This window comes from Neoarius graeffei, chromosome 7 (genome assembly GCF_027579695.1).
Source record: "Neoarius graeffei isolate fNeoGra1 chromosome 7, fNeoGra1.pri, whole genome shotgun sequence".
Taxonomy (NCBI): Eukaryota; Metazoa; Chordata; class Actinopteri; order Siluriformes; family Ariidae; genus Neoarius; species Neoarius graeffei.
The window spans coordinates 60983181-61001521 of NC_083575.1; the positions used below are offsets into that span (position 1 = coordinate 60983181).

The 18341-nt window shown below is 38.7% G+C and overlaps 1 protein-coding gene across 4 annotated transcripts; it reads left to right on the forward strand.

Annotated features, from left to right (window-relative positions):
* The first annotated feature begins 3789 nt into the window (after positions 1 to 3789).
* Positions 3790 to 16551, forward strand: LOC132889549 (interferon-inducible GTPase 5-like). 4 transcript variants are annotated; one of them, XM_060926177.1, is made up of 3 exons: positions 3790 to 3868; positions 13071 to 14024; positions 16028 to 16551. In XM_060926177.1, exons 2-3 carry the CDS (start codon positions 13092 to 13094, stop codon positions 16343 to 16345), a joined length of 1251 nt encoding a protein of 416 aa, XP_060782160.1. In that variant the 5' UTR covers positions 3790 to 3868; positions 13071 to 13091; the 3' UTR covers positions 16346 to 16551. The 4 variants fall into 4 exon arrangements, with proteins under 4 accessions (XP_060782160.1, XP_060782159.1, XP_060782158.1 ...); XM_060926176.1 differs by having other exon boundaries at positions 3795 to 3868; positions 13067 to 14024; XM_060926175.1 differs by having other exon boundaries at positions 3836 to 3923; positions 13067 to 14024.
* Positions 16552 to 18341: the final 1790 nt, after the last annotated feature.

Here is an 18341-nt window from a genome sequence, read left to right on the forward strand (position 1 = left end):
TTTCTGTTAGAATTTGGTAAAGAAAAAAATAAATATATTATTTACTAGCTTAAGTTCAGTCCGTATCATGAAATACTGTGACTGAGGTCTTGAAAATACTGACCAAGGCCTGGGCCTCGGTCAGTATTTTCAAGACCTCGGACACAGTATTTGACGATACGGACCGACCTTAAGCTGGTAAATAATATAGATTTATGTCACAGTTCTGGTTCTCCATGTCCCGGATGTAATTCGTATGAAAAATACAAATGGCATATTTCACATTAAAACACTCGCGTCTACATCAAATAATGTATTATAGTGCTCTTAGTTGCACACTGCTACATATTCGATGACAGGGGCATAGCTAGGATTTTTCAAAGGGGGGGGAGGGTGTCACACACTGCCTGGCAGCCTGAGTAGATTATGTAACAAAAAATAATTACCATTGCTAGTTTTAGGTAGCTTAGAAACTGGCTCTTCCATTATTGTTGTTTCTTCCACGTTTTCTTGATATTGTGTTCTAGAAACGGCACGCTAAAATTTAGCTTCGAAGCCACAAAACTAGTGCGGGAGTATGAGAGGACTTCCAGAAAACTGGCAGACATCTTAGCCAGAGAGGATCGTTCAATTTTGTCAGCCTGGAACGACCATCACTGAACAGAGACAGACAGAACTGATGATGCCTTTCGGACGAGAGGCGAAACGTCTTCAAGACTTTTCAAGCAAGTCCAGTTGCTCTCTTCTACCAACCACAGATTACTATGTACCTGGACGACTGAGTATCTTCACAGATATGTTTCTACACACTTTGGGATGAGTTCCCTTCGACTAGTGCGGGAGTATGAGAGGACTTCCAGAAAACTGGCAGACATCTTAGCCAGAGAGGATCGTTCAATTTTGTCAGCCTGGAACGACCATCACTGAACAGAGACAGACAGAACTGATGATGCCTTTCGGACGAGAGGCGAAACGTCTTCAAGACTTTTCAAGCAAGTCCAGTTGCTCTCTTCTACCAACCACAGATTACTATGTACCTGGACGACTGAGTATCTTCACAGATATGTTTCTACACACTTTGGGATGAGTTCCCTTCGACTAGTGCGGGAGTATGAGAGGACTTCCAGAAAACTGGCAGACATCTTAGCCAGAGAGGATCGTTCAATTTTGTCAGCCTGGAACGACCATCACTGAACAGAGACAGACAGAACTGATGATGCCTTTCGGACGAGAGGCGAAACGTCTTCAAGACTTTTCAAGCAAGTCCAGTTGCTCTCTTCTACCAACCACAGATTACTATGTACCTGGACGACTGAGTATCTTCACAGATATGTTTCTACACACTTTGGGATGAGTTCCCTTCGACTAGTGCGGGAGTATGAGAGGACTTCCAGAAAACTGGCAGACATCTTAGCCAGAGAGGATCGTTCAATTTTGTCAGCCTGGAACGACCATCACTGAACAGAGACAGACAGAACTGATGATGCCTTTCGGACGAGAGGCGAAACGTCTTCAAGACTTTTCAAGCAAGTCCAGTTGCTCTCTTCTACCAACCACAGATCTCATCCTTATACTTCATGTTTCATGAAGTATATATGAATTTTCATGAATTAATATCGCTATTTTTTAAAAAAAATCGGATCTGCGCGATTCAGCCGTGAAAAAGGCGGCATCCGCCGAAAGGCGCGCTGTTTGCATCCCTGCACGGAGGCCAGGGGACAGGGCAGGAATATTTTTGTTGATATGAGTGATCCGGTGCGATTTCGCGACCCCCCTGTTGAAGACCTCTGCGCTAAGCGACTGAAAGCCGAGGTAAGGATTAGTATTATAATTTTGGGTGTATCAATTATTGATTATCATAATTCTGACTCGTTTCGCCATTTTGAATGTTTTCATCTCGGACTCTGGAAGCATTGTATCTCAATCAATCTCGAAAAATATCAGCAAAAAAAACCTAGCTTGCAATGGATTTTAGCTAGATCTATGATGAACTTTCAATGTATGATACAAAAATAATACTTCTTTCAACAGATCATTAGCCTTTGAGCAGAATTGTTTTTAACTTACCAGGAAGTGTTATCCAGCCGACCACTTTCAGTTTCATGAGGGCTGAATGAACTCTCACTCTCAGAATCATCTGACCCGTCAGAGTAAAGACAAGATCCATGTTCATGTAAATTTCCAGCTATCGGTTCGAATTGATAGGGTCTAACTTCACATCTCTGTGAAACATCGGGAATATCACTGTCGATGGTGTCCATTTCGGTAACCTGTTTACATTAGATTCCCAAGCGCTGGCTCCTTGGAAAGTTTTTGTTACGTCACGGGTCACGTGACCACCTAGCTCATTAACGAATCCTTGTTTTACGCTGATGTATAGAAAAACTTGAATAATGTGGTGATTTTCACATTTTTGACGCCCTGCAGTGATTTAGATGGCATTTCTTATGTCCTTTATACATAATTATGCCCAGGTAAAAATCCATGTCCCATATCCTTTAATGCATGCTGATGCTAAACATGTCACCTCAACTCTCACGATTCACGCACTTAGCTGGTTAGTTATGACTGACTAGCACATAGCCTACAACCTTAATCTTACCTCTCTCACCCTCCTCCTCATCTGTCACTGTTTCCCTACCCCTATCTCTGCTTCGTGAGAAGAATTGTCTGATATCCATCTGGAAAAGTAATTTAATATTGTTTAAGTCGATGTAGTTTAATGGGTTTGTTAGAATATGGTTTGCTTAGTTTTGTTGCAAAAACTTCGCGCTACTTTAACTCATCCAGAGCCCGTTCTCTGACTCATCCAAAGAGTAGACTCATCTCTCCAGTAGGCTAAATGGATTCATGGCATGCCGCACGCACGCTATGTTTACAGTGAGACTCTCCCAGACCAATCAGAAAATTAGTTAGAAAGAAGAGGCAATAGAAGTTTGAAACACACTCTGTCCTACAACTTACAGTAGATAAATGATCTGCCAAAGAAACTAGTTTGTTACTTTTGATTTGATTTATTTCGCAATAGAAACATATACATAACATGTGAACATATAATATAAATATAAATATTGCGGAGGATAACACAAAAAGTAAAAATACTTATTTCCATTGTGGTCCTCGAATAGGTAAACAAAATAGCACCAAATAAAATAAAATACAATAATAATACTAATAATAAATCACAATAAACTGAATAAGTAAAGTAAGAGTAATATATCCAAAAAGAGAAAAATAATAATAATGAAAATTTCAATATATTACACAATTTTAACATCAGTAATATATAAAAGCAGACTGACTGTTGACTAGAAGTTGTGACATAAAATTATCTTTAACCATTTTCTTAAAAATACATTTATTTTGAGCAGATCGGGCAGACAGAGGTAGATCATTCCACAATGAAGCACCAGTGAAATAATCGAAAATCTTTCAACATTTTCTTACTGGGGCACAGCTGATTTTTACTGGGGCACGTGCCCCAGTAAAAAAGGCCTAGTGACGTCCCTGGTCTTGGGCACCCCAGGACCCCCCAGCTACGCCCCTGGATGAACATCACTTTATGACAGAAACCTTCAAGAACTGAGGGCACTAACATCACAGAATCATAATTAAAGGTAATGAACTGTGTTTATAGTTTATGATAAGCAGTAGGGACGTTTAACAGGCTACAATGGAAAAAAACAAACAAACAAACAAGGCTGCCATTTTGTTACAAGGCTATTCAACACAGTTTCAGTTTCCGTTTCTCTCTCTCTCTCTCTCTCTCTCTCTCTCTCTCACACACACACACAGAGAGAGAGAGAGAGAGAGAGAGAGAGGCGTTTTAAATTTAGACTCAGGAAACACTGGGTGGAGTTTGCTGTGTCTCTCACCCTCATATCTGCCGGTGAGTAAAGCATTTCTCGGGGACACATTCTGTGTGTTTATTCTCCTGTGTAAAGGTAGGAGTAAACAACCGGTTTATTTATTTATTTATTTATTTATTTTTAAGGTTTCTCGTGCGTACTAGAAAGTTTCTGGTGAGAAAGTATCCAGCCTGTAATGTAAGGCTGAGGCGTCTGAGCCTGAGAGGTACCCGTAGGTGTGTGACGCGTTACGGAAAAACAAGAAGCGGGTTTTGAATGCTATTCTGTTATGGCTGAGAGTTGAGCAGACGAACAGTAAAGTGACGTTTATAAATGAAGTGGGTTGTCGAGCCTCATCAATATAACAGTATCTCGTGTTCATGTCGTCTGTTAGTTAATTAATGATATCTTCTGGTACATTTCTTGTTCTCACACACTACCGTTCAAAAGTTTGGGGTCACTTTGAAATGTCCTTATTTTTGAAAGAAAAGCACTGTTCTTTTCAATGAAGATCACTTTAAACTAATCAGAAATCCACTCTATACATTGCTAATGTGGTAAATGACTATTCTAGCTGCAAATGTCTGGTTTTTGGTGCAATATCTCCATAGGTGTATAGAGGCCCATTTCCAGCAACTCTCACTCCAGTGTTCTAATGGTACAATGTGTTTGCTCATTGCCTCAGAAGGCTAATGGATGATTAGAAAACCCTTGTACAATCATGTTAGCACAGATGAAAACAGTTTAGCTCTTTAGAGAAGCTATAAAACTGACCTTCCTTTGAGCAGATTGAGTTTCTGGAGCATCACATTTGTGGGGTCGATTAAATGCTCAAAATGGCCAGAAAAATGTCTTGACTATATTTTCTATTCATTTTACAACTTATGGTGGTAAATAAAAGTGTGACTTTTCATGGAAAACACAAAATTGTCTGGGTGACCCCAAACTTTTGAACGGTAGTGTACATCCCTCTGTCCGGCCATTCTCCTGTCAGAAACGCTTCATCATATTTATGGAGTTCAGGCTTCTGCTGCGTTCATGTGCTATGGGAAGATGATATTTTCCAGTTGGGAAGTGGTATTTACCAGTGTGTTGTGTTCACATGCTTTTATTGTTGTTGACAAATTAAAGATGGTGGACCAGATTCAGAATCAGGCCTGTTATTTGGCTAAAACAATTATAGATTGCCTTGTTCATCAGCTGCAGCAGGAATACGAGTTATCAAAAGTCAAAAAATGCTGAATATTTCCTGATCATGACAAGTAGAGATTTTCTTAACACATTGAATGCCACGCAGTTTTTGGAAATTTGGCTGTAGCCACAATGAGAGTAGCCAGTATCTAGATCATTGTTGGCGTTCTTTGGACAGCCACAGAATATTTTGTATTAGGCTATAATATACATATTATATTATTATAATATACATAACATGACTCGTTTAAAAGGTGAGAGTCAGCTTTCCGTAGGTGAAAACCACTTCTTTCTTGGTTCATAAGCTAGTCTTGTACCGCTCGCCGCCATGTTGAAAAGGTTAAAGTTCAGCTCATCTCGGCAACTCGTGTATCAAAATTTTCTACGAGTTGCCCAGTGGAAAATACCACAAGAGGAGGCGTTCATGTGTGCTTTCCATGTCGGCGTTTGGTATTTACCAGCACATGAACGCACCATTCGTATTGCTGCCACACCAGGGAGGAAAAAAAAAATCAGTGTCACGTAATAACGTGGAAAGTGTATTGTTATAACAATATATTTTTCACGTTATAACATAATATTTTCACGTTACCACGTGAAACGTCTCCAGTTTGATTTCACTACAGTGAATAAGAGTGAAGTTGTTCGATATTTTTCCCAAGAAAAACTCCCCAAAATTATACAAAAGCACATTTTCTAAAGTAACTGCAGTAGTATAACACGCAGGAGGAGACTTTTGATGTGTGCAGTGATTTTGGTGGCACTACAGTAAAAGCTTTGCACTTTTTAGACGGTCCCTGCGCACTTATCTCACAGCCAGTGTTCTAACGATTTGTGCTGCTCTATTGAAAAATGCTACCGTAGCACCAGTCGACAGCAGAATCCATCGATTTATACTACTCTGTCAAAAAATGCTACCGTTGATTATCGGTACGATTTTTCTATCTCCTAAAGATATAGCTCACAACAAGTTAGGTTACATATTTATTTACATTACAAACGAGGTCACGTGTACTGTCAGAGCTTAGCTTGCTTGCATGTTTTGATTATGACATTTTTAAAGTAGCACATTTTGATAGACCAATATTCTCCATCAAATAATGCTCCCAGTAGATACACATTCTATTTTTCACCTCCAGTCACTCCAAGGGCACTGTCAGAGCATATGGGAGCATGTTTTGATACTCTAGTTTCATATTCTGAAATATAAATTTAAAGGTATCGTATTTTGATAGATGTTTGAAGGAAATGTTTTTTCTGCTTTTATGTCTGATGCCACTAACCTTTACGCTCAAGCAGTGCACAAGCTACCTGCATTCGAGCCTCTGCAACTGCTTGTGCAGATGTTTGTGTTCTGCTGATGTTTCCTGTCTTAAGAAAGTCTTCAGCAAACTGCAAAAATTGTAGTTTAGTTACTAACAATATATTCAGTTTCTGCTTAAAGTTAGTAAACCTTTTAGGACTGTTTTTCCTTCTTAAATATGGCCAAAAACATCGCAAGGTAGCATGAAATGATGGGCATGGAAACGGAGCTTTTAAAAAAGGGGGGGGGGGGGGAGTCTGCGCATGCGCAAAGGTACAGGGTAGCACATTTCGATAGGTAGCACAGTTTGATAGAACACGTGCTGCACAGAGAGACCAGTGTTATTAGTCCAGCTTAGATAACGACACGTTTTGATTAAAGTTAGGTTGTAGCTCGTTTTCTACCTTGGTACAGTAGGAAAGAGGCGTCTATTATGTTTTAACCAGTGTTGGGCACGTTACTTTCAAAAAGTAATTAGTTATAGTTACTAGTTACTTTTCCCAAAAAGTAACTGAGTTAGTAACGGAGTTACTTTGTCATAAAAGTAACTAATTACCAGGGAAAGTAATTATTCCGTTACATTTTGTTCCCCCCCCCCCCAAAAAAAAATCAAATTCAATTAGTGTAATCATAATAAAAGTGAATGTTAAATGTGTTTAATGACTGAAATGGACACTTAACAGAACCAGTTAGTAACATTATCTACACTATATTAATATTTTTGTGGGACAATGTGAGATAAGACATCTATCAAATGTAATATATTTTTGCAGTTATTAAAATTATGTTACTAATTACTGGCCACTGACGAGGACAAACGCTTTGTTCCTCGACATAATGTGCATTGCACGTAAACACTCTTGCCTTTTATTTCAAGTAATGAAAAGTAATGGCTGTATTTCCAGTGTGAAAGCGCAGTGCTGGGCTGACCGCTCGCCATCGCTGGGTCTTCCGATTGAAAGCGTGCGCAGTAGTGCAGTAGGCGTGGCCTACCTACATATGTTGTCCAAATCTACTCTGATTGGCTTACTGTGCCGTTGTCTCGCGTCTCCCCGCCCCACACTAAAGCAGAGTAAAGAAAGGCTGAACGAGCAGCGTGCCAGATGAGAACAGCTTTAATAAAGTAACGCATAGTATTTTATTGTAAGTAACGGGAACGGCGTTATAACGATGTAAAAAGTAATTAGTTAGATTACTCGTTACTAAAAAAAGTAACGCCGTTAGTAACGCCGTTATTTCTAACGCCGTTATTCCCATCACTGGTTTTAACAACGTTTCACTGAAGAGTTATTGATCCGGAAAGTTTGATTCTGTAAGTATATTTCCAATTTTACTGCAGTTCAACCCAAGCATGAAATATAACCATGTAAATGAGCTATAAATCATGTAAATGAGCTATATTACTCAGTTTATTCTCCATATTACCCAGTTTATTCTCCATGTTACTCAGTTTATTCTCCATATTACCCAGTTTATTCTCCATATTACCCAGTTTATTCTCCATGTTACTCAGTTTATTCTCCATATTACCCAGTTTATTCTCCATATTACCCAGTTTATTCCCCATATTAGTCAGTTTATTCTCCATATTACTCAGTTTATTCTCCATATTACCCAGTTTATTCCCCATATTAGTCAGTTTATTCTCCATATTACCCAGTTTATTCCCCATATTACTCAGTTTATTCTCCATATTACTCAGTTTATTCTCCATATTACTCAGTTTATTCTCCATATTACTCAGTTTATTCTCCATATTACCCAGTTTATTCTCCATATTACCCAGTTTATTCTCCATATTACCCAGTTTATTCTCCATATTACCTAGTTTATTCTCCATATTAGTCAGTTTATTCTCCATATTACCCAGTTTATTCTCCATATTACCCAGTTTATTCTCCATATTAGTCAGTTTATTCTCCATATTACCTAGTTTATTCTCCATATAACCCAGTTTATTCTCCATATTATCCAGTTTATTCTCCATATTAATCAGTTTATTCTCCATATCACCCAGTTTATTCTCCATATCACCCAGTTTATTCTCCATATTACCCAGTTTATTCTCCATATTACCCAGTTTATTTTCCATATTAGTCAGTTTATTCTCCATATCACCCAGTTTATTCTCCATATCACCCAGTTTATTCTCCATATCACCCAGTTTATTTTCCATATTACCCAGTTTATTTTCCATATTACCTAGTTTATTCTCCATATTACTCAGTTTATTCTCCATATTACCCAGTTTATTTTCCATATTACCGTTTATTCTCCATATTACCCAGTTTATTCTCCATATTAGTCAGTTTATTCTCCATATCACCCAGTTTATTCTCCATATCACCCAGTTTATTCTCCATATCACCCAGTTTATTCTCCATATCACCCAGTTTATTTTCCATATTACCCAGTTTATTTTCCATATTACCCAGTTTATTTTCCATATTACCTAGTTTATTCTCCATATTACTCAGTTTATTCTCCATATTACCCAGTTTATTTTCCATATTACCTAGTTTATTCTCCATATTACCCAGTTTATTCTCCATATTATCCAGTTAATTCTCCATATTACCTAGTTTATTCTCCATATTACCCAGTTTATTTTCCATATTACTCAGTTTATTCTCCATACTACCCAGTTTATTCTCCATACTACCCAGTTTATTTTCCATATTACTCAGTTTATTTTCCATATTACCTAGTTTATTCTCCATATTACCCAGTTTAGTTTCCATATTACCCAGTTTATTTTCCATAGTACTCAGTTTATTCTCCATATTACCCAGTTTATTTTCCATATTATCCAGTTTATTTTCCATATTACTCAGTTTATTCTCCATATCACCTAGTTTATTCTCCATATCGCCCAGTTTATTCTCCATATTACCCAGTTTATTCTCCATATTACCCAGTTTATTCTCCATATTACCCAGTTTATTTTCCATATTACTCAGTTTATTCTCCATATCACCCAGTTTATTCTCCATATTACCCAGTTTATTTTCCATATTACTCAGTTTATTCTCCATATTGCCCAGTTTATTCTCCATATTACCCAGTTTATTTTCCATATCACCTAGTTTATTCTCCATATCACCCAGTTTATTCTCCATATCACCCAGTTTATTCTCCATATTACCCAGTTTATTCTCCATATTGCCCAGTTTATTCTCCATATTACCCAGTTTGTTCTCCACACACCTCATTCAAACCATAGGTTTAAACATGAGTTTAAAGTTATCACATTATAACATGAAACCAAATTATCACATTGTAACGTGAAATGTTTCACATAATAACGTGAAAAGTATATTGTTAGAACAATAAACTTTTCATGTTAATTAACAATTATTCACCGAAAGCGAAGTGAATATCGGTGAATAATAAGCTTGACTTCGTCTCGGGTTATTATTCAGCAATATTCACTGAGCCTGAGGTGGATAATTGTTTTAATATAAATGCACAGGTGATTATTTAGAAAATTAAAATAAATCACATTTTAAAAAAATCATTTATTTCAATCTTCAAAGCAGCATGCAAATGTAATGCGTGCAGACTTGTGTCACTTATTTATGCCGAGTCACATAAAATACTTTGTTTTGAAATAAATAAAATGAATCACAATTCCAACTTACCTTTTAATACTTTTAGACCAAACTTCGTAGCATCTTTAGTGCTTTTAGGAACAGCATTTTCTTTCATAATTTCGAATTCTTCTTCACTTACGGTGACAAAGTGACTGGCCGCCATTTTGCTGAGTCGCTCAAGCTGATTATCGAGAAATAGCCCCAATCTTTCAAGCAATCAGCGCACATGAGTTCCTCTAATCACTTCCATATTTATACTAATACATGATACTGCTTTTTATTACATTTTTTGGTGTGGCACTAATACGCTTCCGTACACGAGAAACTTTCAAAAACATTTTTTTTTACCCATGTCCCTTTAGTGACTCCGTACTTTACTTTTTGAGTAATATGATATGAATAAAAATGAAACTAGCAAGGTTTTAAACAAGGAACAAATGCAGTAACTAATAAGACAATGAAAGTCATAACCATGAGCAAAAAGCAATGCAAAAGCTGTGATAAATGAAAAAACAAACAAACATGACACATCTGTGACAAATCGAGAATTAAATGTGGGAAAGAGAACTAATTTGGTAATCTTATTTTCATTGCCATTAGTTGCAAAACAGGAGCGGCACGGTGGTGTAGTGGTTAGTGCTGTCGCCTCACAGCAAGAAGGTCCAGGTTCGAGCCCTGTGGCCGGCGAGGGCCTTTCTGTGTGGAGTTTACATGTTCTCCCCGTGTCCGCGTGGGTTTCCTCCGGGTGCTCCGGTTTCCCCCACAGTCCAAAGACATGCAGGTTAGGTTAACTGGTGACTCTAAATTGACCGTAGGTGTGAATGTGAGTGTGAATGGTTGTCTGTGTCTATGTGTCAGCCCTGTGATGACCTGGCGACTTGTCCAGGGTGTACCCTGCCTTTCGCCCGTAGTCAGCTGGGATAGGCTCCAGCTTGCTTGCGACCCTGTAGAACAGGATAAAGCGGCTAGAGATGATGAGATGAGTTGCAAAACAGTCCGAGGTGATCAAAGTTTTCAGTTATCTTTGTCAGCTGGGAAGTGCTGGTAGATGGAAATTGTTTATTATTGCTACTAATGCAACATCACAGACAAGTTATTTTGTAAGAAAATAACACAGCAGTAAAGCAAAAGAGCATCTTGTCATAAATGTCTCTTCAGTTGTCACTGCAGTGTTCCACTGCAGCAGTATGAAACAGGAACAGACTGAAAATAAGTGGAGAAGTGTTAGTTTTGGAAATATGACTGAAACATTCTGTGGTAGCAGAAAAAAAACACTGAACTTATGGCTTATCAACACTAATGATATAATTTTTTTTTTATAAAGAGACCACTGTTCAGGGGTGGATTTCCCGAAAGCCTCTTAAGTCCAAGAGAGTCTTAAATTGCCTCTTAAGATCCATCGTCAAGCTAACGTGGTTTTCCTGAACAACATCATAGCCCAAGTAGTCCTTTAGTTTGCTCTGAATTTACGAGAGACCTGGACCACTCGTTCAAAACACTTGCTCACAGCCGAATACACAGAATGCACATGTGCCGCCGAGGGACTCTCACAGTCAACGGGGGAAACTGGTGTTGAATCTGCTGATGGTGTTAGATAATTTTTCTTGTACATTGCAAGTACATCGAGTTAATTATTAAATAAATATATGCAAAACACCATGAATATATTTCAATATGTTATGGAATCACGTATGGATATCGGAATGTAACATTTATATCGTTACATTTTAATCAAATTTAACTCCATTAGGTGAGTGATTAACTCATTTAGTGCCATAAATGAGACACATTTCTACACCTCTAACATTGTGTGTGTGCGCGCGTGAGAGAGAGAGAGACAGAGGTTTTGATCTGTGTGTAGTGTGTAGCAGAGAAGGTTGAATTGACCTCTTTTTACACACACACACACACACACACACACACACACACACACACACACACACACACACACACACACACATTTTATATAAATAAAATACAGTGCTCAGTGTAAATGAGTACACCGCTTTGAAAAGTAATATTTTAAACAATATCTCAATGAACACAAACAATTTCCAAAATGTTGACAAGACAAAGTTTAATATAACATCTGTTTAACTTATAACGGGAAAGTAAGGTTAATAATATAACTTAGATTACACATTTTTTCAGTTTTACTCAAATTAGGGTGGTGCAAAAATGAGTACACCCCACAACAAAAACTACTACATCTAGTACTTTGTATGGCCTCCATGATTTTTAATGACAGCACCAAGTCTTCTAGGCATGGAATGAACAAGTTGGCGACATTTTGCAACATCAGTCTTTTTCCATTCTTCAACAATGACCTCTTTTAGTGACTGGATGATGGATGGAGAGTGATGGAAATTGATTGTGTTCATTGAGATATTGTTTAAAATGTTACTTTTCAAAGGGGGTGTACTCATTTACGTGTATATATATATATTATATATATATATATATTAGAGACAGAGTTTGAGACAATCGCCAATACTGTGTATATATGTGTATATATATATATATATACAGTGCTCAGCGTAAATGAGAACAGGATAAAGCGGCTACAGATAATGAGATTATATATATATATATATATATATATATATATATATATATATATATATATATATCATCATCTGTAGCCGCTTTATCCTGTTCTACAGGGTTGCAGGCAAGCTGGAGCCTATCCCAGCTGACTACGGGCGAAAGGCGGGGTACACCCTGGACAAGTCGCCAGGTCATCACAGGGCTGACACATAGACACAGACAACCATTCACACTCACATTCACACCTACGGTCAATTTAGAGTCACCGGTTAACCTAACCTGCATGTCTTTGGACTGTGGGGGAAACCGGAGCACCCAGAGGAAACCCACGCGGACATGGGGAGAACATGCAAACTCCTCACAGAAAGGCCCTCACCGGCCACGGGGCTCAAACCCAGACCTTCTTGCTGTGAGGCGACAGCGCTAACCACTACACCACCGTGCCGCCCATATATATAGGTACTGTAGGTATACACACAGATCAAAACCTCTCTCTCTCTCTGCGTGCACTGTGGATAACAGCTGAAATAATCCTGACTGCATCTGTTTTTAAACCATTTTCCCCCCCATGTGGTTTCATTTCATTTCATTTGCTTTTTTGGCAGACAGTTTTATCCATTCTGCATTATAATGGCATCCCAGTTTGCAATAAGTGAAGCAGAGGTGAACGAGATGAACAGCATCATGCACTCAGGCATGGTCACTGATGTGCTGGCAAAAGTGGAATACATGCTTGAACAGATGAAATCTGTGCCTCTGAACATTGCAGTTACAGGAGAGTCAGGTGCAGGCAAGTCTTCTTTCATCAATGCTTTCCGTGGGGTTTCTGATGATGAACCTGAAGCAGCAGAGACAGGTGTAACAGAAACCACTCAGAAGGCCTTACCATACTCACATCCCACTGCTAGTAATGTCTTGCTGTGGGACCTGCCAGGGATTGGGACTCCCTCTTTTCAGCCTGGAACCTACCTGGAGGATGTCGGCCTTCTAAAATATGATGTCTTCATCATTGTCACAGCTGACCGGTTTCAAGAGTACCATTCTGCACTGGCTCAATATATAATGCAAGCTCAAAAGAAGTTTTATTTCGTCAGGAACAAAGTGGATCGGGATTTGAAGGCAAACGCTCGGCGCAAGAGTCAGAGAGGTTTGTCAGATGATGATGTCTTGAACCTCCTCCGTGTAGACTGTGAAAAGAATTTAGGAAATGGTCAAGTGGAACGACCAAAGGTTTTTCTACTCTCCTGCTTTCATCCACACCGCTATGACTTCCCTGTACTCCAGATGACCTTGCTACAAGAGCTGGAGGGACACAAGAGACATGCCCTACTCTTGTCAATACCCAATCTCAGTGCATCATTAATACAAAGCAAACGGGAGGCACTAGCTCAAGATGTGTGGAAGAAAGCAATCGTGGCATGCTTGAGCAGTTTGAAAAAGGATGGCACTCCCAATCTCATTGTTCCTAAACTGATGGAGACTTTAAAACATTACCAGCAAACATTCTGTGTAGATGCGAAATCTCTTCATCGATTGGCTAATATAACAGACATATCATTTGAGGTACAGTATACTGCCATATTTTTTATTTATATTTCACTTTAAATTTGTAACTGAGAGATATTTATCACAAGCATCAGTCACTACTGAAAACTTAATACATTTTATTTCAGTTCAAATATGTACACAGTATACTTAATATTCTTTATATAAAGTGGTGCTTGAATCGGATCTAAATTCTAAAGGGTTTGTGAACCCTTTAGAATTTTCTATATTCCTGCATAAATATGACCTAAAACATCATCAGATTTTCACACAAGTCCTAAAAGTAGATAAAGAGAACCCAGTTAAACAAATGAGACAAAAATATTATACTTGGTCATTTATTTATTGAGGAAAATGATCCAATATTACATATCTGTGAGTGGCAAAAGTATGTGAACCTCTAGGATTAGCAGTTAATTTGAAGCTAAAATTAGAGTCAGGTGTTTTCAATCAATGGGATGACAATCAGGTGCAAATGGGCACCCTGTTTTATTTAAAGAACAGGGATTTATCAAAGTCTGATCTTCATAACACGTTTGTGGAAGTGTATCATGGCACGAACAAAGGAGATTTCTGAGGACCTCAGAAAAAGCATTGTTGATGCTCATCAGGCAGGAAAAGGTTACAAAACCATCTCTAAAGAGTTTGGACTCCACCAATCCACAGTCAGACAGATTGTGTACAAATGGAGGAAATTCAAGACCATTGTCACCCTCCCCAGGAGTGGTCAACCAACAAAGATCACTCCAAGAACAAGGTGTGTAATAGTCGGCGAGGTCACAAAGGACCCCAGGGTAACTTCTAAGCAACTGAAGGCCTCTCTCACATTGGCTAATGTTAATGTTCATGAGTCCACCATCAGGAGAACACTGAACAACAATGGTGTGCATGGCAGGGTTGCAAGGAGAAAGCCACTGCTCTCCAAAAAGAACATTGTTGCTCATCTGCAGTTTGCTAAAAATCAGGTGGACAAGCCAGAAGGCTATTGGAAAAATGTTTTGTGGACAGATGAGACCAAAATAGAACTTTTTGGTTTAAATGAGAAGCATTATGTTTGGAGAAAGGAAAACACTGCATTCCAGCATAAGAACCTTATCCCATCTGTGAAACATGGTGGTGGTATCATCATGGTTTGGGCCTGTTTTGTTGCATCTGGGCCAGGACGGCTTGCCATCATTGATGGAACAATGAATTCTGAATTATACCAGCGAATTCTAAAGGAAAATGTCAGGACATCTGTCCATGAACTGAATCTCAAGAGAAGGTGGGTCATGCAGGAAGATAACGACCCTAAGCACACAAGTCGTTCTACCAAAGAATGGTTAAAGAAGAATAAAGTTAATGTTTTGGAATGGCCAAGTCAAAGTCCTGACCTTAATCCAATGGAAATGTTGTGGAAGGACCTGAAGCGAGCAGTTCATGTGAGGAAACTCACCAACATCCCGGAGTTGAAGCTGTTCTGTACGGAGGAATGGGCTAAAATTCCTCCAAGCCGGTGTGCAGGACTGATCAACAGTTACCGCAAACGTTTAGTTGCAGTTATTGCTGCACAAGGGGGTCACACCAGATACTGAAAGCAAAGGTTCACATACTTTTGCCACTCACAGATATGTAATATTGGATCATTTTCCTCAGTAAATAAATGACCAAGTATAATATTTTTATCTCATTTGTTTAACTGGGTTCTCTTTATCTACTTTTAGGACTTGTGTGAAAATCTGATGATGTTTTAGGTCACATTTATGCAGAAATATAGAAAATTCTAAAGGGTTCACAAACTTTCAAGCACCACTGTAGTGCCTTATATTTTAAGGCCAAAATGGGATGTTTTACTTGTATCCCTTTATGTTGCTTTGGTTAAAAGTGGCTTTCATACCTAAAGACCAATTGTGACTTTCAATATTACTCACATTCTCATTTTTCACAAATCATGAATTCTGACAGTGTGGTGTTGTTGTGCATGTTGCTTGTTTCTAAATAAAATGTTGTAAAGTCATTTATTTGCTTGTGATTTCCTGCAGAAGCTTCAGAGTGAGGTAACCTCCACTTTTGGCAGAGAGCTGTTAGCACAGGAAGTGGAGAACTTGCTAAGTCAGGTAGCTTCAGGGCATCAACTCATGGCTAATCAGCTGGAGAGCAGAGTCCCAATCTTGGGCACTATCATTACAGGTGGGATTTCCTTTGTGGCCTGCTACCTACTGCTGAAATCTGCCTTAAAGGATATGAGTGAAGATGGAGAAAGAGTGATGGAGAAATCCCTTCTTAACAGTGTAGGAAATGGGTGCCCGCCCCACCGCCCATCGTGGTCAGTTTGCAGCAAGGGCGGAATGAATTTATAAGTTGCCAGCCCCACGGGCGGTCCCTCTTTGAGGGGATCCATCGTTCTCTCGATATTTCATCATATTGAAGAGTTGCCTGCCCTGTGGTCTGGCTGATATTTTCCATGAATTTCCTACACTGTTCTTAACTGTGTACAGAGGGATTGACATGAATATATGTATGACTTGGATTATTTTTATTAAACAATATTTTTTTTGGTCAAAAACATTTGAATAGTCTTCTCTGTTTCTAAATTTTATGAACATGAACTTCTCTGTTGGCTCTTACTGGAATGCAAGCATAGCTGTACAGTTCACCACAGTGCAGTTTTGTTAAACAGCATGAAATAACATTCTTGCTTCGCAGTGCCACCTTTCCACATTCTACTTAAGCCTTATAAACCTATCACTTAGCAGGTTATGCACTATGTATTCATACAAATTTTGTTTAACTGTTGTAAATAATCAATAAATATTCAGTTGAACAATGGTGTCATGGATATTAAAATTAATGAATGAACATTTTAAATCAAATAAATTTTTTAAAAAGAATTAAAACATCTGGGTTTTTTTTTTAACTATTGAGAGTTAAGACTGACAAATCATTTGTAAACAAGTAGAATGGACAGGTATACTTCCACCACCAACAGATCTAATGGTGTCAGTAATATTCTTCAAACAGGAAGGAAGCTATTGAAGAAAAACTGTTTTAGACATTTGACCATGCTGTGACATTGACCCTTTTTGGATCAAAACACAATGCCCCCCAACTCGATGGCAGAGGCATAAAAACATCATTATGAAGAATGTACATTAATGAGAATTATAGACTATTGTGAAAGTTCACATATGAATCATGTAAATGTCTTGTAATGATTGAAACATGACAGGGTGTGCTGTTGTAGGAAAATAATGGTGGGGTGTGATGGTGTGGTGTAGCATCCATCCATCCATCCATCCATTATCCGTAACTGCTTATCCTGTGCAGGGTCATGGGCAAGCTGGAGCCTATCCCAGCTGACTATGGGTGAGAGGCAGGGTGAGGCTGACTATGGGCGAGAGACCCTGGACAAGTCGCCAGGTCATCGCAGGGCTGACACATATGGTGTAACAGCTCTCCACAAATCAAGTTTAATTTGTTTTAGTAACTCCAACATTATCAATTGTGACTAGGTGAGTTTACATTTCTAACTATTTTGAGATTATCTGTTTTGAGAATCAGATTATGTAAGTCAAGTCAAGTTTGTTTGTATAGCGCTTTTAACAATAGACATTGTCCCAAAGCAGCTTTATAGAATTTGAATGACTTAAGACATGAGCTAATTTTATCCCTAATCTATCCCCAGTGAGCAAGCCTGTGGCGACGGTGGCAAGGAAAAAATCCCTCAGAAGACATTTACACATTACCTATAAATTTCTGAGGATGAGTACAGGCAATACTCCAAATGACTGTAGGATACCCATGGCAGCCATTTTGAGTAATGAATACATACAGTTAAAAGCAAGTAACGCCCTGATTTTTCACCTACTGCAGAAACTTAGTCAAGATGGTGACTTTCCAAATTTGACTTGACCAAACTATACTACTATATAATTAACAGTTATTCCACGAAATCGAGTCGCACATAAGCTGACAGCCGACGAGGCACGTAGCAACGAGTTGGCTATAAGCCATGTACGACGAGATTGAGTGGAATAACTGTTTTATTATATCCACATTCAGTGGATTTTGAGAAACAGAATATTTTTATTTATTGCAAATTCGATAAGGCGGCACAATGGTGTAGTGGTTAGCGCTGTCACCTCACAGCAAGAAGGTCCGGGTTCGAGCCCCGTGGCCGGCGAGGGCCTTTCTGTGCGGAGTTTGCATGTTCTCCCCGTGTCCGCGTGGGTTTCCTCTGGGTTCTCTGGTTTCCCCCACAGTCCAAAGACATGCAGGTTAGGTTAACTGGTGATTCTAAATTGACTGTAGGTGTGAATGTGAGTGTGAATGGTTGTCTGTATCTACGTGTCAGCC